This window comes from Orussus abietinus, unplaced genomic scaffold (genome assembly GCF_000612105.2).
Source record: "Orussus abietinus isolate OABI.00-Male unplaced genomic scaffold, Oabi_2.0 scaffold92, whole genome shotgun sequence".
Classification (NCBI taxonomy): Eukaryota; Metazoa; Arthropoda; class Insecta; order Hymenoptera; family Orussidae; genus Orussus; species Orussus abietinus.
Genome location: NW_019394274.1, coordinates 118136 through 140204, shown reverse-complemented (window position 1 = coordinate 140204; position 22069 = coordinate 118136). Strand labels below are relative to the sequence as shown.

At 51.8% G+C, this 22069-nt stretch overlaps 3 protein-coding genes across 8 annotated transcripts; 1 reads left to right on the top strand and 2 right to left on the bottom strand.

Annotated features, from left to right (window-relative positions):
• Positions 1 to 997: 997 nt before the first annotated feature.
• On the bottom strand, positions 998 to 3112 carry LOC105697414 (zinc finger protein 436). The gene is made up of 3 exons (XM_012420709.1): positions 2591 to 3112; positions 1865 to 2304; positions 998 to 1747 (listed from the first exon to the last, which is right to left on the bottom strand). Exons 2-3 carry the CDS (start codon positions 2265 to 2267, stop codon positions 1281 to 1283), a joined length of 870 nt encoding a protein of 289 aa, XP_012276132.1. The 5' UTR covers positions 2268 to 2304; positions 2591 to 3112; the 3' UTR covers positions 998 to 1280.
• Positions 3113 to 4088: 976 nt separating this feature from the next.
• Positions 4089 to 13577, top strand: LOC105697409 (murinoglobulin-1). 4 transcript variants are annotated; one of them, XM_012420701.2, is made up of 26 exons: positions 4091 to 4219; positions 4370 to 4743; positions 4812 to 4984; positions 6024 to 6265; positions 6385 to 6501; positions 6569 to 6735; positions 6808 to 6916; positions 7023 to 7256; positions 7343 to 7585; positions 7685 to 8016; positions 8095 to 8459; positions 8556 to 8707; positions 8791 to 8917; positions 8992 to 9175; positions 9252 to 9480; positions 9555 to 9760; positions 9828 to 10177; positions 10257 to 10501; positions 10581 to 10832; positions 10911 to 11303; positions 11379 to 11613; positions 11688 to 11860; positions 11925 to 12318; positions 12399 to 12653; positions 12740 to 12964; positions 13031 to 13577. In XM_012420701.2, exons 2-26 carry the CDS (start codon positions 4652 to 4654, stop codon positions 13228 to 13230), a joined length of 5694 nt encoding a protein of 1897 aa, XP_012276124.1. In that variant the 5' UTR covers positions 4091 to 4219; positions 4370 to 4651; the 3' UTR covers positions 13231 to 13577. The 4 variants fall into 4 exon arrangements, with proteins under 4 accessions (XP_023290622.1, XP_012276124.1, XP_023290621.1 ...); XM_023434853.1 differs by having other exon boundaries at positions 4092 to 4219; positions 11925 to 12312; XM_023434854.1 differs by lacking the exons at positions 12740 to 12964; positions 13031 to 13577 and having other exon boundaries at positions 4089 to 4219; positions 11925 to 12314; positions 12399 to 12602.
• Positions 13578 to 13951: 374 nt separating this feature from the next.
• On the bottom strand, positions 13952 to 21970 carry LOC105697410 (MTSS1-like protein). 3 transcript variants are annotated; one of them, XM_012420704.2, is made up of 13 exons: positions 21583 to 21970; positions 20740 to 20801; positions 20549 to 20622; positions 19840 to 19924; positions 19652 to 19743; positions 19284 to 19579; positions 18915 to 19214; positions 18390 to 18518; positions 18085 to 18241; positions 17565 to 17992; positions 17413 to 17477; positions 17116 to 17319; positions 13952 to 17017 (listed from the first exon to the last, which is right to left on the bottom strand). In XM_012420704.2, exons 1-13 carry the CDS (start codon positions 21652 to 21654, stop codon positions 16333 to 16335), a joined length of 2649 nt encoding a protein of 882 aa, XP_012276127.1. In that variant the 5' UTR covers positions 21655 to 21970; the 3' UTR covers positions 13952 to 16332. The 3 variants fall into 3 exon arrangements, with proteins under 3 accessions (XP_012276127.1, XP_012276126.1, XP_012276128.1); XM_012420703.2 differs by having other exon boundaries at positions 17116 to 17477; XM_012420705.2 differs by lacking the exon at positions 18390 to 18518 and having other exon boundaries at positions 17116 to 17477.
• Between the last annotated feature and the right edge of the window lie 99 nt (positions 21971 to 22069).

Genomic DNA, 22069 nt, shown 5'->3' with positions numbered 1-22069 from the left:
ACAAAATCTTACATTAATTCCTCGTGTCCACGCAAATCTCGTGGAGGTTTCCTCGATTTACATTTTTTATTCCCGCCCATCTGGGATTTTTATTTGCAAATCGTTCATTTTTCAGGTCTTCCTAGGCGGACTAAAGAGGACGTCAGCAAGATGAGAGTTCTCGAAGGTGCTTTTTTTTTTTAANATATCCATAATCCGCGCAGAGGGAAACGAATCGGACAGACTCCGCACTCGGTATGCCGCAGCTAAAAAAAGTCCAAGACGATCGTTCGCTAACTCTATCGTGAACGGTACAGTACATCCGCTATTACGTAAGGTAATGCCAATATATATGTACAACCATTCGAGATTACGTGGTGCCTATGTAAGGTACACTCTTTCCGCCGTTTATCCGAGGACGGGCTTTATAAAGGTTTCTCAGGAGAGTCCGATACGATCCATTTCTCTCTGCACGCTCGAGGTGTAAATATCAAATACCTTGAAATCAGTACTCGTAATTAATCGGTCGGTGCATTCGGATGCATCGATGTCATGTCAACTTTCGGTTATCCGTGGAACCGAAGGCGTCCCTATGGATGGTAGACGCCATGGGACCGAGTGCTCCCGTTGTTAATGTTTAATAAGTCACGATATAGGGATTCGCACTAGGTACTAGACTTACGCTACACGTTACTCTTTGAAACTACATAACTAAGTCGGACCGGGATTAGAGACAAGAGGGAAGGGCGTAATTCCTCGCTAAGTAACGGTGGCCATTGTTCAAAAGGGAGCGAGGACAAGACATCGGTGAAGATTCGGTGGATTTAACTCCGCTATTCTTCGCTGTGACGTTTGGAATGTTGAGAAATTAATTCCTAATTGCGTTATCGGTTAGGTTAGGGTGTTCCGATTCTCTAGACCGTTAGGACACTTCACCGAATACTCTTCCTCGGCCTCTCTTGGGGAATATACTCGAGTACATGGTATTCCCTTCCAAGACTCGTCCCAAAGGGATTGGAAACGGAACGTATGGATTATGGGCGAAGCAAGGGGACTTTTGTAGGAGCTCAACGAATCACTTCGTGCACTCGATTCGACACAAAACACCGTCACACGTAACCGCGGTAGGAAAGGGGAAACGATAAATCGACGAGTCACTTGGTAACAGCTGACCGTTTAGAACCAACAGTGTCGAGACGTGCACTCTTTTTGTGACGACGTATTCCCAGACGAGAGACGTTCGGCTATTTCGGCACGCGTTTCTCGATTCCACGATACCAATTGATTGGGAGATTTTAGGACTATGTCCTCAGGATGGAGAACGGAGGCGGTCCGGCCTGCCTCATCATCATGGCGAAGCCTCCTAGTGCTTCTTCACTCGAGCCTGGGGCACCCTGATTATTCTGGGATGGATTCAGTGGTTTGTTTCTGCTGCTGCTGTGGCTCTGCAAATGCTTCTTCAGATGGTCCTTCCTGTAAAATGCTTTTCCACACTCCGTGCACACTTGGTTCTTGCTGCCAGAGTGGATGATCACGTGGCGAGCTAGGTGCTCGTTGCGCTTGAAGGCCTTGCAGCACATGTTGCATCTGTAGGGTCGGTCCTTGTTGTGGCCCTGCTTGTGACGGTCCAGGTGTTCCTTACGTTTCAGACTCGCCCCGCAGATATCGCAGATGTGGGGTCGCTGTCTGTGGTCCTCCAGGTGCTCGTGCAAAGCCTCTCTGTCTTCAAAGCGGTATGCACACTCTGGACATTGGTACACCAACATTCCTTTGGAGAATGGAAGGTCGAATATAATTTTTTCTATTACTTTCAGGAGTCACTTTCAACGGTGGAATCGGGAAGAACGGTCTATAGATCTCGTCTGGCGTGCTAAGGGGTACTCACCGTTGATGTGCTGAGGCTCCACCTCGAATTCGATTTTTGGTCGAACTTCTTGACAGTTGTGCGAGGAGGTGTTGCTGTTCTCCTCGTACTTGGAGACGTACGGTAGGCCCAGGGTGCTCGAGCAACGAGCCAGGTATTCCGAAGTCAGACGGAAGTCGATTTGCAGCGGGTCGGTCATAGTAGCTGCGTCTACTTTCTGTATGGTCTGAGTACCGGAAGACTGATGCGTGCTCTGAGTGCACATCTCTTTGTTGCCACAGCCATTTTCGTTTCTGTTCTCGTCGGTGCGTTGTCCGTGCTGAACAGGGTGGCTTCCATAGGGATAGCCCGTCATGTTGGTCTGAGGATGCTGTTGCGAGTGAACATTTGGTGGGTACTTGACGTTTCTCGGATCGTATGCCATCTTTCCGCAGTTGTCTCTACTCCATGATCGGTTTCATCTATATTACACCAAATAATTATTATAATAATCAAGGTCACGCGAACAAGGGGAAAATGACGGAAACAAACGACATTAAACTTTTCAAACGGCAAGTCGAAATGTCCAAACCGTGCACTAGATAGACGCGAAGGCAAACTATTTTAATTTATTGCAACACAATTGGCTGTGCGCTAATTTAACTCGAGTCATCGAATTCCATTTAAATTTCTTCCTCCGTAATACTCTGCCGACTCGTAGACAAACTAGACCTTAAAGGTACGAGCCGAAGCACCAAGGTCACCCACCTGCGAAGCCACTGGAGGTTTAGGAGTCTCCGAAGAGTGCCAAACATTTTTCATAGCTGCAACTTAACCAGCAAGAGCCCAAGACGAGATCTCTTCAAGAGGAACTGCCGCATCCGAGTCGCGAAACGATAAATCCGGCACCAGACCGGGAGGAAACGAAACGAAAAGACTGCAGAAACGAGTGCACGAAATTCTCCCGAATAATGCGAGCCGGCGTGCGAATGCGAGCTCGCCTTATTTGGAAGTAGAAAACGCGAGGCTCGAGAAGTCCCCGTACGAGGTCCGGAAAATGTCCTATTGAGCGGGTCAGGAAAGCCCTCGATTGGCGATCCGAGGAGGCCGCAAAATCGACGCTCTTCGATGCGAAAATTAATTGCAAAAAGTCTACCTACATCCAGTGCCTTGCACCGCAGGGGCGAAGATTTTCAAAGATTTTTAACGGGTCGCGACTCAGTTCGCGAATCCAGCACACTGCTGCGTATTACGATTTGTTTGTATCGAAACCGGCCATCTTGGAACATGTTGGACATCAGCTGCTCTCAGGTGAGTTAACCGTCATGAAAACATTATTCCTCGACAATGACGGTCACCCGAAAGAACCCTTTCTTGCTCGCCAAAAATTCCGCCGTATCCAGTCCGGATCCCGCTATGAAAAGATCCGTAGTAATTTATTCATTTAAACGCCGTGAGACGGGAAAATAAAGGGTCTACCTGTAAATGGAGCACCCTTTGAAATTGGCGCTAATTTATTCAGCGGGTCGGGCAGTTCTCGAACTGTCCAACATATCTCGGGCTACGTGGACTTGGCTATAAATAATCGAGTGGAAGTAAATAGTAAGAACCTGTAATTTTTCTCATTTCATTCGTACATAAGTAAAATGTTCATTCCAAATGTGCGTGGATATCATCGATCGGTAATTCAGGAAGTTGGGTAACCGACTCTGGGAAGTAGTTTTGCGAATCGCGGCAGAGATGACGCCACGTATGCCGCGCGGCGGCTATTTCAAAATAGCTAGGCGTACTAACGGTCGCTCAGTTAATCGAGATAATTGGGATCGATCGATGATATCTTGCAAGACAGGAATTGACAACAGGAAGTCAAATCTACGCGAGTCTAGATATTTGCCGGCATTTCGAGGAAGTCGAGAAAGAGTCCCGGAAAACTCGAAGCAAACATGTTCGCCGCCCTGCCGCTGATAACTCACAACTCTCTTCCCCTCTTTGCCGTTCAAGACGATACCGTGACATCGGAGGTCACGATATCGAGTGAGTTTTTTCCACGAGATCGGACGAAAGTTCACTCTAGGTTCAGACTAGGAGTCACTTCTCGGATTTATCGCCATCGCGAATTCGCGCGAAATCGCGCGAATTCGGTAAACGGGATTTCCCCCGAAAGGATGCATTTTCCCAATTTCAATCACCCTAAATGCAGTTCTTCCAGATGCAGCGACCATAGGCAAACTTTCCAGGAACTTAAGATTTACATACCGATAGGAGAATCCCTATTTGAGGACAAACCAAATAACCGAACGTTGGCCACGATAAAGCAGATTACGGCGGCGCAGGGAATCCCGATAGATCTCCGAAGAATTACGAGATATCCCCGAATTAAGTCGCGGTACCCTCCACGTATGATCTATTATTTACCGTTATATTTAATATCCAATAATTATCCTCGCGTCCTCTATTAAATCGAAGACCATGCCATGGAGTTAAATCGAATGGAGAAGGCAGGAGTTCCTCGGAAGCGAGAAATAAATATCGATTGATAATTTCCAGGAATCGGTGTAGGAAAAGTGGCCATCGCGAGGAACGAGGTGCAGGTACCTCTCTTTCGTGGCTGACCCTGTCAGCGATAAAAGAGCCCGTGCGAGTCTCCCCCTGCTAGTCGATCGCGGGTGCTCCGACTCCGCTCCGGGACGCGTCAGAAGTCGAGAAGCTGTCGCCGATAGCAGCCGAGCTGCACCGCAGATAATCGTCCGGAAAATGTCCGTGACCTAGAGCTCGCTCGCCGAACTCGAAGACCGCATTTGCACCTGGCTGGAAATCCCCGGAATAAGAATGGAACCCTCGCTGCTGCTCTGCCTGCTGCTCGGGTTCTACTCCGGGTTCTACTCCGGGTTCTACTCCGGAGCCGTCGACGCGGTCAGCAGGTGAGTGCGCTCCGATTTTCACGGTCGATTCGATCTCGAGACGTCTAAGAGGGTTTCCTCCCTCCCAGGGGCTACGTGTTCACCGCCCCGAAGAGGCTCGTCTCCGGGGATACCGAGAACGGGTGTCTTTCTTTGCACAACCTGCAACCACCCGCCCAGGTGCGACTGGAACTGCTCTCCCCTGCCGACGTCGCGGAGGAGGAGGAGGTCCTCGCCAGCAGCACCACCGTCCTAGAGACCGGCGAGTTCATTGGTTCAGAATAATTCCAAATCGACGCCGGAGCTCTCTCGAGCCTGGAGGAGCATTTTCGAGCTGCGGCGCGCATTTCCGGGCCCGGGTATTTTCAGCCGGTCAGACCGGTCTCGTCGCGCGGCGCTCGACTTCGCGACCGAGTATCTCGAATCTACGCCGAACGAAATATCGTAATCGGCAACGGTTCGCGCTAATGGAATCTCGTTGATGGTCGATACCGTCGTCTTTCGACTCGAGTCGAGTCGAGTCGAGCGGCCATTGAAAAGAATGGTCAATGAATCCGCATCGGTGACCCGTGCATATCGGCAGGCCCGCGATAAGCGAGAACGAGCGGTCGCGTGGAGTGCGGATCTCCGCGATCCATCGGTCGATCGGCCTTTGAGGGATCTAAAAGCGAATCGAATCGATCGTCCGTCGTCGCCGTCGTCGGAACGCCGAAGGGCCGGTTTTCCCATGCGAAGACGGCTCGGCCGCGAGGGGACCCGGCCAATTCACTCCCCCGCAGGAAGCGGCGACAATTTCAATTTGCAATTCGTTTAGAGAGCCCAGACCTCCGAGAGGGATCGACGTTGCCAGCGGGCGTTATTGCCCGCAACGCGCGAGGACGTCCTCCGTTTAATAACTAATTCAACGGATGTCGTCGCGCTCTAATGGGGAATCGCCGATAATCTCTCGGCCCTTTTTCAACTTTGCGTAAGCGACGTTTCGCGACGGCGGCGACCCTTCGAGCGATAGAGATCACTGGACGAGCACAATGACGAGTAGAAACAGGAAGTACGCTTTCCACGTGGTAACTCGATTGGACGGTAATTGAGACGCAGTCGGTTAACTCGCTGAAAAGACCGAACGGCTTCGTTTGGCCAATGACCAATTAACGAGTCACATGCCAGCCGCGTCGTTGCGCTCGAGGAATCTACCTTGCCGACGTAAGTGCACGGCCGCTTAAGTAACGATAATCCAGAGTAATTGCGTACGGAGAGGGATTCGTTCGGGAGGCTTATCGCGTATTCCTTCTTCTTTCCAACAGGTCCCGAGGGCTGCATCGAGCTCCTGGTGCCCTCCACCAAGTACTCCACGGCGAGGCTGAGGCTGAACATCAAGTTCTCCAAGCATCCGGATTACGTCGTCAACGCGGAAAAGGAAGTCGGCATAGAGCACGACTCCTTGGTGACGTTTGTGGAGACCGACAAGCCGATTTACAAGCCTGGCCAGGACGTCAACATCAGGATCCTGTCCCTGAAGCACGACCTGAAGCCCTGGAAGAAGCCGGTTGGTTCCTTCGGGTTTATATCTTAAATGTGTCCCTGCCTCGTTAGATACGTCGATCACCTTGGGGTGGCCGTAAGCGATATGGGATTGAAAAATGAGGACGGCTTGGTTGCTTCCAGATCCCGAAAGTATGGATCGAGAACCCCACCGAGGTCAGGGTGGCCCAGTGGGCGAACGTTACCACCAACCTTGGAATGGTCGACCTGCTCCTTCCTCTGTCCCCGGAACCGAGCTTGGTAGGAAATGATCGGGCAACGAAGAGAATTCAAATGTTCTTTTCGCCTAATACCTTAATCATTCCAGGGAACCTGGAAGATCAAGGTGGAGAAGAAGAAGTCGCATCATCAGCTCATCGACACTGCCACCTTCGAGGTCAAGAAATACGTCCTGCCGCGGTTCCAACTGACGATATCTTCCCCTGGGTACATCCTCGCGGATGCCGGGAACGTCACCTGGCACATTTGCGCCAAGTAACTGGAATCTCTCGCTAATTGAAGGCGATGCAAATTAGGTACAAGTATAATCGAATGGTCCCTCTTCAGGTACAGCTACGGGCAGCCCGTGAAGGGCTCCTTGCTGCTGAAGACGATGTCACAGACGCCCAGCTGGCGGAGGAAGAAAAATCTCCCGGAAATTAATTACGAGACAAAGGTAGGTAGCCGAGGATCTAACGGTCACCACGAGTACCCCTACGTCGTTCCTCAGCGAGTGGATATCTGCAATTAGGGAACTGTAAGGTCGTAAAAAATTATTACAGCTGAATTCCCCGGACGGATGCACGGATTTTACGGTGTCGGGGAACGAGTTGGGTCTGGCGCACTGGAAAGTGGCTCCGAACAACATCATCTTAACGGCGAACTTCACGGAAGCTGGTACCGGGATCGTCGAAACCACGAGCAGCCGAACCGTCGTCGTCCATCAGACCCTGAAGCTCGAGTTCGCTCCCTACACTCCAAAATACTTCAAACTAGGACTGCCCTATCATGGAAAGGTGAAGACTTCACCTTCTATTTTTTTTTTTTTTTATCAATCCTTAGAGAGGGGAAACAAAACGACTTCTTTCTGACACGGTTTCAGCTGAGAGTCCTTCGCCAGGACGACACTCCAGCCCCGAACGAAAAAATCCAACTGTGTCTACGTGTACGTGGCAAGGACGAGTGGCTGCGAGTCGTAGTGGAGTGTCGAAACTTCACGTCCTCCCCGGATGGGTTCGTCGACTTCCTGGTCCCTCCTCAGCACAAGAACATCGTCTTGCTGAGCTTCGTGGCCACGGGCATCGAGTACCCCACAAAGTACTACTCGCCGGACAAACGGTGGAGGGTAGGAGCGCATTTCCGTCGTCCAAGTTCCCGCACTCCGGGATGAATTTCTTCTCGCTAGGTTGATTAATATCTTCGATATTTTACACGATTTCGAAAGGTGTTCATGGACCAGCCATCGGCGTACTTCGACGCGAATCCCTGGTACTCGCCCTCGGACAGTTACCTCGCGGTAGCGCGAGGCTATCAGCCCATCGTCTGCGGGGAGAGGTACTCCTTCAACGTGATGTACTCGGTACCGGTGAACAACGACACGAACAGGACGATATCCTTCCACTACTCCATCAACTCGAAGGGCGACCTGCTGATATTCGGACACGTGAAGCACCGACCGCATCGAGAGTCCGTCCTAAATTACTCGGAGTTCCGCAATTTACTGGGCGCGGTCGACACTCCTACGAACAAGACGGAGCAGAACCACGTGGTGCACAGGTCGGTTTGGCCCGTGGATTAAAATTTAATATGGATTCAGTCGCCAGGATATTAACCGCTAGAATGAAACTTCAAAAGGTTCCCTCTGAGCGTGAAGGTGACTCCAAGTATGGCCCCGGTTTCCGAGTTGCTGCTGTATTACGTGCGCCCTGACGGCGAGACCGTGGCGACGACGTACACCATCGAGGTAGGCCACTGTTTCGAGAACAAGGTGAAGACGGCTTGGCACGACGAGTCCCAGAGTCCAGGCTCGGCCACCCAGTTCCACGTGGAAGCTTCACCTTGGTCGATTTGCGGAGTTTCGGTGGTCGACAAGTCCACGCGTTTCCTTGGAGGCTCCAAAACTGGCCTGGTGGACGCGGATCTGGTTTTCAACCAGCTGAAGGCCTTCCACCTGGCCCCGGAGACTCGCCCGATCCAAGAGGCCTGGAACCACTGTAAAAGTACGAATTATTTCGTCCAATTTCAACCTACCAGACGTAACTTTAAGTACAGATTAAGAATAATCTTATGTGAATCAATGCTACGTTGAAAAACAGAGACAGCGGAACCGGAAGCGAGCGTCGAAGAGATAGATCACCTGCCCCGACCTGCGGTGGAGGAGCCTCCGGTTTGGGACCAGCGAAGGAAGAAGAGGACGACGTTCCTGAGCACCCATGTTAATTACGTGGACGCCATACAGGCCTTTGACGTTGGTTGCAGATTTTTCATTTCCTGCAATCGGTCGAGTTATCTTTTTTCATGGTAATTGAATGAATCCTTACGTTTCTCCAGGATTTCGGAGCGATTGTCATAAGCGACCTGATCCTGGAATCGCGTCCATGTCCCAGTATCTCGTTTCTACCCCATGGACCCAGAATTAGTCTAAACAACATGATGATCCGAGAACTCGACGAGCCTGGTAATTATATGGATTGATCTATTAATTGCATGCCAGATAAGGCGATGGATTATTAACTTTCCTGCGTTTCACAGACAGACTGTTAAAAACCGTAAACGCGTTGCCTCTCGCTTTCCCGCTGCTGAATTTCCAAGTCCCTGGTCTTCAGGGTCCTTCGGTAAACGCGGGACTGGGCTACGTGGAACAGCCTCCGGATCAAGCGACGATCTTGAGATCCTACTTCCCAGAGACCTGGCTCTGGGAAACGGTACAAACAGGGTGAGTTCTCTCGCCCTTCTCGATGATCTGCGTCGGCCATTTTCCAGCCTTCTTGAGGAGGAAATGGTTATTTCAGAAAAGAAGGAAAAGCGACACTGGAGCGCAGTCTTCCGCACACCATAACCGACTGGATTGGCCACACGGTTTGCATTTCTCCAAAACATGGTCTGGGAATTTCGCCCCCGACGTCCATCACGGCTTTTCAGCCCTTCTTCCTCGACTACAGTCTACCCTACAGCGTGAAGAGGGGAGAGATTCTGCGAATGAAAGTGTCACTCTTCAACTACATGCAGCACAGTTTACCCGTAAGTGCGTAATGCCTCTTGCAAGTTCTTTCCATTTCCTCTTTTCCCCTGACAATTTCGTGTCCTTCTTCCAGGTGAAGATCAAGCTCGAAGACGCGAAGGGTCTCGAGCTGCAGAAATCGTCAGACGCCGCCTCATACTGTGTTAAATCGAGAGACAGCGTGGTCCACGAGTACGCCTTGAAGTCAAAAGACCTAGGAGAAATTAACATCACCGTATCGGCTGCAATTGACCCTGACTATGCCGAGCCATGCGGTCCCGAAACCTTGGTGTACACCAGGTTAGCTACTGTATTACGCTCAAATTCTCACGAAACGATTTTAATTCTCATTTTATTTACCCCGCAGAGATGAAATAGTGAAGCCCATCCTGGTGCAGCCGGAAGGATTTCCCGTGGAGTTGACCAAGTCCGCGTTCGTGTGCCCCAAGGACTTCAGCGACGACTCGATGATCTCCTGGGTCCTCGAGCTCCCCAAGGACCTGGTGCCCGACAGTGCCAGGGGATACGTTTCCTTCATCGGCGACATCCTGGGACCGGCTTTGGAAAATCTCAGCAACCTCGTCCGACTTCCCATGGGCTGTGGCGAACAGAACATGATCCTCTTCGTGCCCAACATCCATGTCATCGGGTATCTGGATGCCAGCGGGATGCAGAACGACGCACTGCGCGCCAGAGCCGTAAAGAACATGGAAAAAGGTATTTAAGATATTCCAGGTATATATTTGGGGCTCGCACACAGTGGAAGTACTAACTCCCAAATTCTTATCGACGCCAGGGTACCAACGAGAGCTGAATTACAGACACCCTGACGGCTCTTACTCCGCATTCGGACCGGACAGCTCGATGAGTGGCGGCTCCATGTGGTTGACCGCTTTCGTCGTCAAGTCCTTGGCGCAAGCTCGCAGCATAATCCACATAGACGAGCGGGACTTGAAATTCTCGGTGAAATGGATCACCAGGAGGCAGCTGGAGAACGGCTGCTTCCCCCTGATCGGAAAAGTCTTCCATAAAGACATGAAGGTCCGTCCGCGTCATGAAACCCAAATCAACGAATAGAGATAAAGAGAGATTTTTTAAACACATGTACCACACTCTTCAGGGTGGTCTTCAAGATGAGGAGACCTCGTCCCCCGCATTGACCGCGTACGTTCTGATCTCCCTGCTCGAGTCTGGAGTGCCCTTATCGGCGTCCCTTATCAACAATGCCCTGTATTGTCTGGAAAAGGGCATGGAAAGCGACAGCGAGAACCCCTACACTCCTGCCCTGTCGACCTACGCCCTGGCATTGTTGGAGCACCCGAAGGCGAAAATCAATCTGCAGTCCCTGATGGCTCGCGCGACGAGGCATAACGTAACTCTAATTTTATCACCGCTTATTTCACGAAGAGTTGTCGAGGGATCGATAAGAAGACGTGCCTATTAATTCCAGAACCTGCTCTGGTGGGAAGACAAGGTAAAGCCTTCCATGGGCCTCAGCATCGAGATGACGGCTTATGCCGTGTTATCGTTGGTCAAGCTGGGTGGTGAAGATAACATGGTCGAGGCCCTGAAGGCCGTCAGGTGGATGTCGAAGCAGAGAAACGCGGAAGGTGGGTTCACCTCTACGCAGGACACGGTTTTAGGTCTGGAGGCCCTTTCAAAGTATGCCGTGGCCATGTCCACGAAAACCACCGACCTCTCCGTTCTCGTGACCGCTGGCGACGTCGACAGGGTCTTCAAGGTGGAGAACGAGGACCGGCTGGTCCTCAATCAGATCAAACTCCCAGTTCTGCCGACAGTCGTCGAGGTCTTCGCCGAGGGGGAGGGTTGTCTGCTGGTCCAGGTGAACGGGACGAATCCTTAATCGATTTCCTTCTTCCCTCGTTATCGGCATTTTATTTAACGACCTCTTCTGCAGAGTAACCTGAAGTACAACGTGGCTCATGCCACGGGTTCCCAAGCTTTCGAGCTCTCCGTCACCGCGGAATCCGTAGCCCTGGTCGACGAGTGCTCCATGCAGAAGATCACCGTCTGCGGACGCTATAAATTGGCGGATGAAGAGAGCAACATGGCTTTGCTGGAAATCGGCATGATCAGCGGATACGTGCCCGACAGGAGCAGCCTTCACGGCTTGCTAGAGGATCCCAGCACGCGTGAGTAATTTAAATGTCACGGTACCACGAGGTCAAGAGAATTTACGAGGACTAATCCGAGAGGGTCTCCGCAGAGGTGAAGAGGTTCGAGGACGAGAAAGGCGCGGTCACCATCTACTTCGACAAACTGACGGCCCAGAGGAAGTGCATCTCCTTCATCGTCAACAGGGAGAACGTCGTCGAGCGCCCCGAACCTGCCAACGTCAAGTTGTACGATTACTATCAGCAGGAACTAACCGTAACGACGGTATGTAAATCATCGTTTCATCGGTCCAAGAGATTGGAAGTTGGAATCTAATCGACCGTTGCAGAGCTACAACTTCAAGGAGTCGTGCAGGAGTGCGGAGGAAGTAGAAGAGCACGACCCGATCCCGAACCCCATGCCGGTGGAGCCGGACCCGAATAAGCCTGCCATGGGGAAGACGATTAACGACAGAATCATGGAGAGGTCCTTCAAGGGCTCCGGCAAGGATGGGGCGAGCTCCAAGAACAAACTCGCCGCGTCGATCACGGACAAGCCGGAGGTGAAGACGGTCCCCCCGGCGAGGGTCACCGAGCTAATAGAAAAGCTCCGAGAGAGGATCGCGGCGAAAACTAAAAGCGAGAAATCGGAAGCATCGACCTCGAGGACGGACACACCTCTAGACGTGGCCTCGAAGCCAACGGATCCAAACTTAGACGGAGCCGACCCACTTCCAGGTGCAAGTGAATATTCTCTCGTAAAAGACGTTGATTAATTTCGTAAATTTCATGTCATCTTGAACGAGCCCGTTCCGTCGTTACAGTTCTGCACGACGACTCCGGAAGTGGCCAGCAACCAGAGGGTCCGGAGACGGGGCTGAACCCGACATTCGTCGAGATCGATCACGACCTGGAGGTTCCGGAAGGAGTCGAGGGGCCTCCCCCGGTGTTCGTGAAGCCCACCGATGAGTTCGTCCAGGTGGACGAGGACGACGTGCAGAGTCCCTCGAAAATCCGGCACGAAAAGGGGCGATTCAAGGAGCACTCCGAGGTGGCTGCGGCGAGGAACGAGAGTCCACGTGAGTTCTTCAGCTCTTGCGATAATTATCCACTCTAGAAATTGATCTAGAAAATCGGCTACTAAAAGGGGATGCATTCTCTTCAGGGACGGTCTCGAAGGACGCGACTTGTCCGTGGTGTGCCGACGTTCCTCCGGCGAACGCAAACGAGACGTTTTGCGCAGCTACGAGTGCCGTCAAGGTGGCGGTAAGAAGATGGCGCAAAGTCAGGCTCCTGTTGGACATGAAGGCCCCTCGTCAGCCTAAACGTTTGCGCTCGACGGTGCAGCTCAAACTGGACGCGGATTGCTCGTGCCAGCCGCTCGACAGTCGTAAGAGTCCTTCGGCTTCCTGGATAGCGATCCGTAAGCATTAGGATTAATCGAATGAAATTTCAGCCGGGACTTTTGCCCTTTTGCTGGACTCCGAGGGCGTCAATTGGACCGCCGTCGAGGAGCACTCGCAGTTAACGGTGGGCAAGTCGATGTCGGTTTACACCTTGCCCAACGTCGAGGGACTTTTGCCGCAATTCGCCGGGGCACGCGCGGCCTGTCCTTCGGGATTGAACGAGAGTATCGACAAGGAGGGAAGACAGTGAGTGAGTCGGACAGTCGGTGGAATTAAAAGGCAGATTTAGGTTTTCCATCGCCGCAAGCCGACCGTATGGACGCAGCTCCTCGGCCACGGAGAAGTCGGCGAGACTGCCCGAGTCCCTCCGTATATAAGACCGGGCTCTTCGATTCCCGAGGGACTTCCAAAGCGAATCTCTAAACGTCGAACAGAGTTAGGCTAGCGTAATCATTTAGGCGAGTCGCTCGTTAAGGCTCGATAGTCCGTAATTAATAATATAATTGCCCCAGAGGTTTGTACCGAACGATTGTCCCCTTCTTTTTTATATCATAAACCGGACCTGTAAATAAATCGAAGAGAGAGGCCTCCTACGTACTCGAGGATCTTATTTACATCCTGGGTCAAGGATATAGTGGATGGTAATGTTTACCCGTTCAGGAAATATGAATATGGCTCCTCGAGTCGCACTCACGGTTCGCTGTATCGGTATCGTTTATTATCCTCGTATCCTTCCGATGCTACTGCAATAATTATTACAAATTAACAATCATCTTTAGGTAGTAACTACATTTAAATATTAATTTATTACAGCGGATTTACGACTACGTTAACTTGCCTCCTAGGAAGCACTGCCCTTTAAGCCCCAGGACCCGACCCGCGCATTTCTCAATTATTTGTACGATCACGCGGTCGGTCGTCTCTTCTCCCCGTGCGGTCCATTTCGGATCTCTCCCTTCCCGAGAATCGGTGCAAAATGAATACCCAAAGGAAAGCCGTCCCTTCGAGATCGCCTACGCGGAAAATAAAAAAAAATCACTTTAGCAAAACGCTGCCCAGGCAGGGCGTAGAAAAACGAAAAAGGGTGGCCGACGTGGAAAAATCAACATCGCTCTCGCCGCTTATACTCGAGTACTAACTAAAAGGAACCTAAGCGATTACTCGGCGGAAGTAACGGTCGGTACTGCCGCATAAACGAGTCCTTCTCTTAAATAATTACATCTAATGGCCCGTGAACCGTCGAGTCCGAAATATTCGGCGTTACTCTAGACGACGAGAAAAGCCGTATACTATTTTTTACATCGTTCAAAATAACGTAGATGCAACGTCAATTCCCGGTTCACTCGACGTATCGAGGGGAGAAGTATTCTTCGAAAATGGCAAGAAGTGTCAGCAGGACCGGTAAGTCACCGAATCACTCCTATCGTCGAGGAACCCTCGTCTTAAAATCCGCCTTTTAGCCTTTACGAACAAAATGGCGGCAGTCTACCTAAGCGGATATCGGTTCACTTGATTCGGCATTTTAGGCTTTAGCCGTGACGATATGAACACTCGACGAGTTAAAATCGATTCGAACATGGATTCGGCCGACCCGACCACGCGGATTATACGATATTATTCCTGGCGCCTGGACGTCTAGATATTAATACTCCCTTAACGATAAAATTCCGGAAGATGAGGATCGACTTTAAGAGTCGGACGTTCTTCGACCGGAGAAATTCCTTCGCCCGTTTTTGGAAAATTTCGCCGACGAGTACCCCCTTAAGAGCTACCCTATTTTACAGGTGAACGGTTCGGTAGCTATTTATAGCCGCGTTCTAACAAATACGTAAGGTACAATTAAAGGAAACACGTACAAAAAACATTATGAACGTAACTCGGCGAGTCTTATAAAATTCAAAACCGTGTATCGATGCATTTCGCGCGATTACGAGGTTTAACGCTTATCGGTAATACGGAAAAAAGTCCCCCCCCCCCCCCCCAAAAAAAAAAAAGAAGGAAAAGCGAAACGTTTAACCCTAAACATCTTATATCCTTTTTACAGATTTTTCTTTTACGAGTAACGTTATCGCGTTTCCGTAATACTATCGCCGCGAGTGTAACGATATGGCGCGAATTCGCGAAAGGTATATCGATCGGGAGATGAAGGAACAATCGGGGAATCGAATGCGTACAAAGTACTCGCAAGAATAAAAGAAAATTGCATGCCGACGCCGCAGTTATAGATAACGGATCGATACTTCCCCGGGAACCGATAAAGTCTGAGATTCTCGCTCAAGAAAGGGACCCAAGAAATTCATATAAAAATTCATAAAAGTCCAGTAAAACAGTCTCCTCCTCTGAATAAATCCTCCACTCGTGTTCGATTCGTTATTCTCCGTAATTCGGAGTTACACAAGAGAAAGGATTCAATGTATTCCAAGTGTAAAGGTACCCCTAGATTCCTCCGTTCGTCCCTTCGCTCCCTATTCTTTTTCTCATCTCAACGTACCTACATATGTTCATTAGTTAACTTAATTATATATATGTATAATCTTGAAATATTGTCACCACTTTGCCGCCTCCGTTATCCGCGTGACAATAATACTCGACAGCGTTCGTCGTGCGCGCGATCACCGGCCGATTGCAATTTTGAGATTATCTTGAAGGTGTATGCAAATATCCTAAATATCCAATATGTAGAAAACGCTGCTTTAAAACCAGGCTCGAGGGCGTGGAGGAACCAACGATACCCAGGAATGAACTTTCCATTAAACGTAACGAGAGAGCTCGTGTATTCCTCGTTATAATTAATGTAGCGTGCATACACCTGCATATTAACATCAAGATCGCAACAAACCCCAAAACGTCGGCCCACTAAGGGCAACCTCGAGAGGGCCGCGTCCTAACCGACGTCCTCGAAGTTCTCGAAGACCAGAGAGAGAGGTGAGATTCAACACCACTCGATGCCTCGTCCAGAACGACGAAGCGAGTTTTCTACATAGACTCGAAACAGCATTCCTCCTGCTTCGATCGTAGACCAGTCCTCCGGAGTCTGGATCGACCTGGGCCCCCTCTGGGTCTGGTGGTGCCTAAGCGTCGGAATCTATCAAAGGAACTTACGTGCATAGTTTAGAACATCCCCTCGCCCATACGTTAGTCGGACTTCCCCTGGGAACGAAGTCTCGACCGATGGCAGTGGTGAACCAGAAGAGTCGACGGAACGTCTCCTTCGAGTCATGGACGCCCCCGATGGTGCAGGGTACGGTGTTCGGTTCGCGTCCATTTGCGTTTCAGAGCCTGGGACTGGGCAGCCTCTTCCTCGAGGCGAGGCGACAGCTCCGAGGTCTCTACGAGGGCCGGCGCGTTGGTTTCAGTAAATCTTGGGCGCGGAACGGTCGTTGATTGGCCCGCTGGTCTTGCGCAAGGAGGTGCCTCTTCGAATCTGGTCCATCAGGGAATCCCTGACCTGGAGGGGATCGACCACGGGCACCCGGTTGCCCATGATGCGCCTGACACTGGCGGATCTGGTGCTGCCGGTGTTAGGGGACTGCTGCACGATGGGCGCACCTTGCTGTTGCTGCTGAGCGAACTTGGCGTTGAGAGTGTCGAGGAAACTGGAGGTCAGCTTGGAATTCTTCTGCAAGTCGACGGAATGTTTTCGCTGGGACTTGGGGCTAGCAGGGGGTGCGTTGGCGCTGCTGGTGGTGCTGATCAGCTTGGCACTGAGCACCGCCATGAAGCTCTGGCCGACGCCCCCGGGGCCCTGGCCCTGTGCAGCGACGGGGCCGCAGGACAGTGTCGTGGTACCGGCCGGGGTTGCGACCGGAGCCCCCGGGACGACGGCGCCGTGACTACGATCCTGAGAGCTGGACCGTTTCGTGGAGCCAGTGCGTTCGAAGGTGCAGCGCGTTATCTGAACCACGGTGTTGTGCTGCACCGTCGCCGGGGGGTTGTTGAGCTGCTGCATGCCGGTCGACTTCCGCAGAAGCGAGGGGCTTGCCGGGGTATGCCGCAGCTCCGTCAGCGTCCTGACCGTCTCGGACACGGAGATCGACCTGCGAATAGGGAATCGTTGCATCGACTACGTTACCGCCGAGGAGAGCAGATTCCGTAAGAAGAGGCTCAAACATCGTCCCCCCTCGCTGCAACGTACCGTTGAGGCGTAGGACTCGCAGCGGGCGAGGACCCCTCCAGGAGGAAAGCCGGCGGCGGTGGAAGGTTCTCCGCCTCGTCGCAGACGTTCTCCGCGTGCTCCTCGGCGGAATTCGAGAGCGCGCTACCACCATGGGTGCTGCCGATTATGGCCGAGGTTCGCCTCGTCGGAGGTGGAGGTCGGCTCGCCTGCTGCATGGACCCCCTACGAGACAAGAGCGATGACGGGGTGTTCCAGTTCGTATCGTTTTGATTGTGCGTCGACTGGGAATGAGGAAGGGTCGTCTGGCTCCCGTACCCGCTGCTCGACTCCAAGCTGGACTCCGAAGTCTGGCTGCTGCCATCCTTCTCGGTTCCGTCAGTCTACGGCGTGACAGAAGATGCATGAACAAACCCTGGATATACCGAGGTAAACGGCGTTTCTAAAAAACCCAGGGGTCCATTCCTTACCTTCTCACCAGCGGCTGGGCCAGCTGCAGCCGGAGGCGGTGGAGGAAGCATCTCCTGGGCGCGACTCGCGGCCAGACTGGCCAGTTCGTGCATGTTCACGTACATGGGCTGCTGCAGCTGGTGGCTGGCCAGCTCTTTCGCCAGGTGGGCTGGAAGAGGAAGCTTCGGCTTCCCTCGAGGACTCCCCGGCGGTTCGCTCTTCGTCGGCACCGTGGGCCTCTCCAAGCTGGAGCATCTGCTGGGAATCGGAGGCCTATTGGCGCCGTTGTTTCGACGCAGTTGGACGCGACTCAGCTGCTGATTCGCGGAGGAACAGGAGCTGGAGACCGGGGAAGCCGGTTGGCTCTGGCAGCAGCCGCTCGTTTCGCGGTCCAGGGCTTGGAAGGTGTAAACGCTGAGAGCTGGTCTCTGGTGGCCCTTCTCGTACGCTGAGGAACAGCCCGAATTACATACGTAAACTGCTGTGCGATCCTGCGCTTCCTCCCGACGGACGCCATCTCAACCAGACGATGATCCTTACCCGAGGAAATCGTGTGAGGCCTCTCGTTCACCGTGCCCTGGTTCTGTTTCTCGAACTGCACCGAGGTCTCTTGAAGATCCGGCCAGGTGAAGGTCGTCACCGGCCTCATGGTCGCGCACCCGGTGCTCTGGTTGCTCTGCGAGGATGCGTTCGACACCTGCAACGAATCGAGCAGCCCGAGGGTCTAATTTTTTACGTCGTCCCATATCGTAGACTAAGTGCTCTACGAGGAGTAGGAGAATGTAACCGGGAGATCGAGACCAAAAAGTGGCATGCTTCTTAAGCGGAATACGTAGAGACGTTACCTGATGCTCGGAAATAGGTTGTGCGTACAGTGTATCCTGAGAAGTGAAGCCAGAGTCGCGAGAGCTGCCGGTGGCGAAGTGACGGAGGGTTCCTATACCGCCGATGCTGGAGGGTCTGATGCCAACAGGCTACAAAGGAGGCACAACATCGAGCTACCAACATTCTCTAGGCTAACGGTTACGCAGCGCCTCGACATATATCCTGCCAGGGTCTACCAGCGGCTACCAAGATCCACAACGCGGGGGACACGATACGAGAAATAAGCGACCGCTACGATAATGCAGGCGGGCCTTAACGCAACGATCGGCCTCTCAACTACGTGTCATGCCACGGATCATGGGACCACGATCCGGCGTTGCACAGCGAGCACAGAGATCAAATTAAAAGGGAGAATATGAAATATACAAAGAGGAAAAAAAAAAAAAAAGAAAATAAACAGGAACGAGCCAACGGAAAGGGAACATGTAATCAACGTAACGAGCCTTTTAATTAGGGTGACGTCGATGCCACGTGTCGAGGAATACCTGAGAGAGGGACCGGTGCCAAGGGTGGCCCGAAGGACTTGGGTGGCTCTTGCAGGACCCGCTGCTGCTGCTCGTCAGCGAGCTGATCGAGCACATCGAGCTCTTCCTGGAGCCTAGAGATAAGGATGGACTGGACGGAGGCGTGGCCAGGGACCACTGGACAGGGTCGCAGCCTTTAATGTCGGTGATCACCTGTTCGGATGCCGGAGGCAGGTGGTGAGGAGAGGCCGCGTGCCTCTGCAGTTGATCGGAGACCTCCTGGAGATGCGTCAACTCCATCAGCATCGCTATCTCCTCGTCCTGAAGATCGAACCTTGAATTACGATCGACTACATGGAAGAGTGTCGGCCGTAAAGGGTTTATACTGACGAGAACTGGCTTCAGAAATCTGGCCAGTTGACAGAATCTGCCTCGCTCCTCCAGGAGAGCCGCTCGCACGGCTTTCCTCTCCGTCTCTTCCAAACTGAGACGTTTCTCTTGAACCACTGCGGCGGATGATTCGAGCAATTTGTTAAGTTCGGCGTCGGTAGCACAGCTGATGTTACCCTGCAGTTGGCCATGCAGCGGCCCATGCATCTGGGACTGGCCCTTCCGTGCTTTCTTCTTCTGGAGTCTCAAGGTGTCCGTTGAACGTTTCTTCAATTCCGCCCTGGCCTTTTTGTACTCTGGAAATGGCAATTAAGGCTGATGATTTATCCCTCGCCTTCGTTAGTTCAATTCCTTATAAACGTACCAACCTTTAGCGTGCTCCTTGTCCAGATTTATTAGAGACTTCTTCCAGTCTTCCAACTTCTCTTGCAGAGGCATTACCAGGCAATCCATGATAGCGCTGTTTAAAATGTAGATCGATCAATCGTTGAGAATTACGAAGTTGGTCCTTTAAGTAATATTTTACTGTTATCCTCGAGCTTGGGTTGCGACTTACCTGGTGAACGATTTCATACGCGTTTCCACTGCTTTGTGACGAAGGCATATCCTCGTTAGGGCCGTTCCGATCTCCTTCGTTGCTCCTTAATTAAATATCATGCATTATTCATTACATTTCGATATCTGCCTCTGACGTAAGAAGCGGTATCTCCAATTTCTACGTCCCAATTGCCAGGAATGACGTTTCTCCTCGTTCTTAACGTTATTATACCGCTTAGTATATTCACAAAATGTGCACAATTAGGGGGAATAAATTTTCAGCCTTGCCGTTTATTCCTTTCTCATCTCGTTGTCGAAACGTATGACATACCACAGATCTCTCGTAGGTGGTTCAGGGGTGGCAACAAGTGGCTTACCGCTGGTGGGATGGAGTGGGATGGAAGATCAATACTATCATTTGGCTAGTGTGTGTAACTAATAAAATGGACGGTAAGAGGGCCGGGGTTCTCGACACCTCAACCCATGCTCTATATATATCTCACTTATATCTTTTCGATCAAAAAACCAATAATATAAGCGCCCTGCCATGCGCGATTAAAACCTCGAGTCGCACTTCTATCGGTAGCCCTTTTGTTTCCAATTAATCGTACTTTAGAGAATTCTCGATAGTCCGATCTAAGGGGGTATAATTATATCTTACTCAAAATGTACATTCCATTCTCTGTAAGGTTTGGTGAAACGAGTTTTTAATAAATACTGTGAATTACCTCTTGCATTGGTTGCCGTGTCCGCAATCTTTTGAAAGGCTTCCAGATATGCCGATATCGCCAGAATCGCCGCTCTGCAAATAATCAGCAAAATTGCACAATGCACTAATGTCGCAAGTAGGCTCGTAGGTGGCACACTCGTATCTTCCATAGGCATAAAGCATCGAGATTAACCTCCGACGAATACATACTTTAGGCACGTGTGTAGTTTAGTGGCTTTTGAAATCAAGTCCTCCCAGAGTGGAGCTCCGTTCTGTAAACGAAAATAGAGTAAATAATAAACCCTTGCGGGATACTACAGATAAGGAGATAAAACAGGCCCAGGTACTTTCTAGGGCGCGTTCAAAGTACGACGCCAGGAAAGGCTTTTACAAACGACCCAAGGAATGTACGTTGAAACACGTGCCAATGGTCGGTGATAAGATAGCCGCGTACGCCTACCGATCCATAGAGTATAGATCCAACTCGAAGCCGAGAGACACGACGGACCGATCGATAAATCTCAAAATGTTCAATGAAACAAGGCATACTTTTTCACATTTAAGCTCGATTATATCCAGATGTAAATTACACGACACAGTGCCTAGATAGAAAATTCTAGACGCGAGAGATATTTTCATGGAGCCCGCGTTACGGGGTCTGGCCCCGAAGCGCTACTTCCCCGTAACGAGAGCACGGGAATCAGGATGCATTCGTTCGTCGTGCTCTGTCTGTGACATCCGCGCGAAAGAGGACAGCCCTCCGGAGGCAGGGGCAGACAGAGAGGGAAGGATAGGGATCCGCGTGCACATAAGAGAGAAGGCATGCGCGGAAGCGGAAGAGGAAGAGCGAGAAAGAGCGAGAGAGGCCGAGAAGCGCCCGCGCGGCGCCGAGAGAGACGCAGATGGTAAACAAGGAAGGCGAAGGCGAACATTTAGGTTGACGTTTACGCACCGTTTACGAGAGCACGACGCGCGAGGTATTCGCGATCTCGAAGCGTCCCTTCGGGTGATGAAACGCGCGAGGGGAGGAATATCACATTTTCGTGGTCTCACCTTCATGTCGGTGATAATCTGTTGGAAGAGTCCGCCCAGGGCGCTGCACTCCCTCTCGATGCTCGCGTCCATTGTCGGCGAGGTTTCCGCCCGTTTTGCGGTTCCGCGAGATCGGACGACTCCTGGGGGTCTCGAGAAGGTTTTCGGACGCTTCGCCCTGTTCGCGGCCAGTCCAGCCCGGTCCTGACTGCGTCTGTGCACGTCCGCGCGAGGGGTACGCGAGTCCCTGCTTACATCGTTCGCGGCCTCGCAGACTCCTCGGTGAAGACGCTCGCCTACTCCTCGGACGATTCCTGGAGTTTCTCGCCGATTACCTCCTCGGGCGGGACACGCGCGACAGGGACGCACACCGAGAAGTGCCGAGAAGTGACGGGACGGCTCTCTATCCGGGCCGCGTCCAGCCGCATCGAACTACGGAACCGACAGATCGCGCTCTCCGTGTGAACGTGCGACACTTCGCGGCGGCCGCCATTTTTACCGCCCCGGC

Bases quoted from the DNA above. Each gene is read 5' to 3' on its own strand.
- LOC105697409 (XM_012420701.2), top strand. From the start codon at position 4,652: ATGGAACCCTCGCTGCTGCTCTGCCTGCTGCTCGGGTTCTACTCCGGG. The intron at 4,985-6,023 runs GCGAGTTCATTG...TCTTTCCAACAG, and splicing joins CACCACCGTCCTAGAGACCG to GTCCCGAGGGCTGCATCGAG. The intron at 9,761-9,827 runs GTTAGCTACTGT...TTTACCCCGCAG, and splicing joins GAAACCTTGGTGTACACCAG to AGATGAAATAGTGAAGCCCA.
- LOC105697410 (XM_012420703.2), bottom strand. From the start codon at position 21,654: ATGGACGCGAGCATCGAGAGGGAGTGCAGCGCCCTGGGCGGACTCTTC. The intron at 19,580-19,651 runs GTTGGTACGTTT...TGCCATTTCCAG, and splicing joins GGACAAGGAGCACGCTAAAG to AGTACAAAAAGGCCAGGGCG. The intron at 18,242-18,389 runs GTAACGTCTCTA...GATTCGTTGCAG, and splicing joins AACCTATTTCCGAGCATCAG to GTGTCGAACGCATCCTCGCA.
- LOC105697414 (XM_012420709.1), bottom strand. From the start codon at position 2,267: ATGGCATACGATCCGAGAAACGTCAAGTACCCACCAAATGTTCACTCG. The intron at 1,748-1,864 runs GTGAGTACCCCT...CATTCTCCAAAG, and splicing joins GGAGCCTCAGCACATCAACG to GAATGTTGGTGTACCAATGT.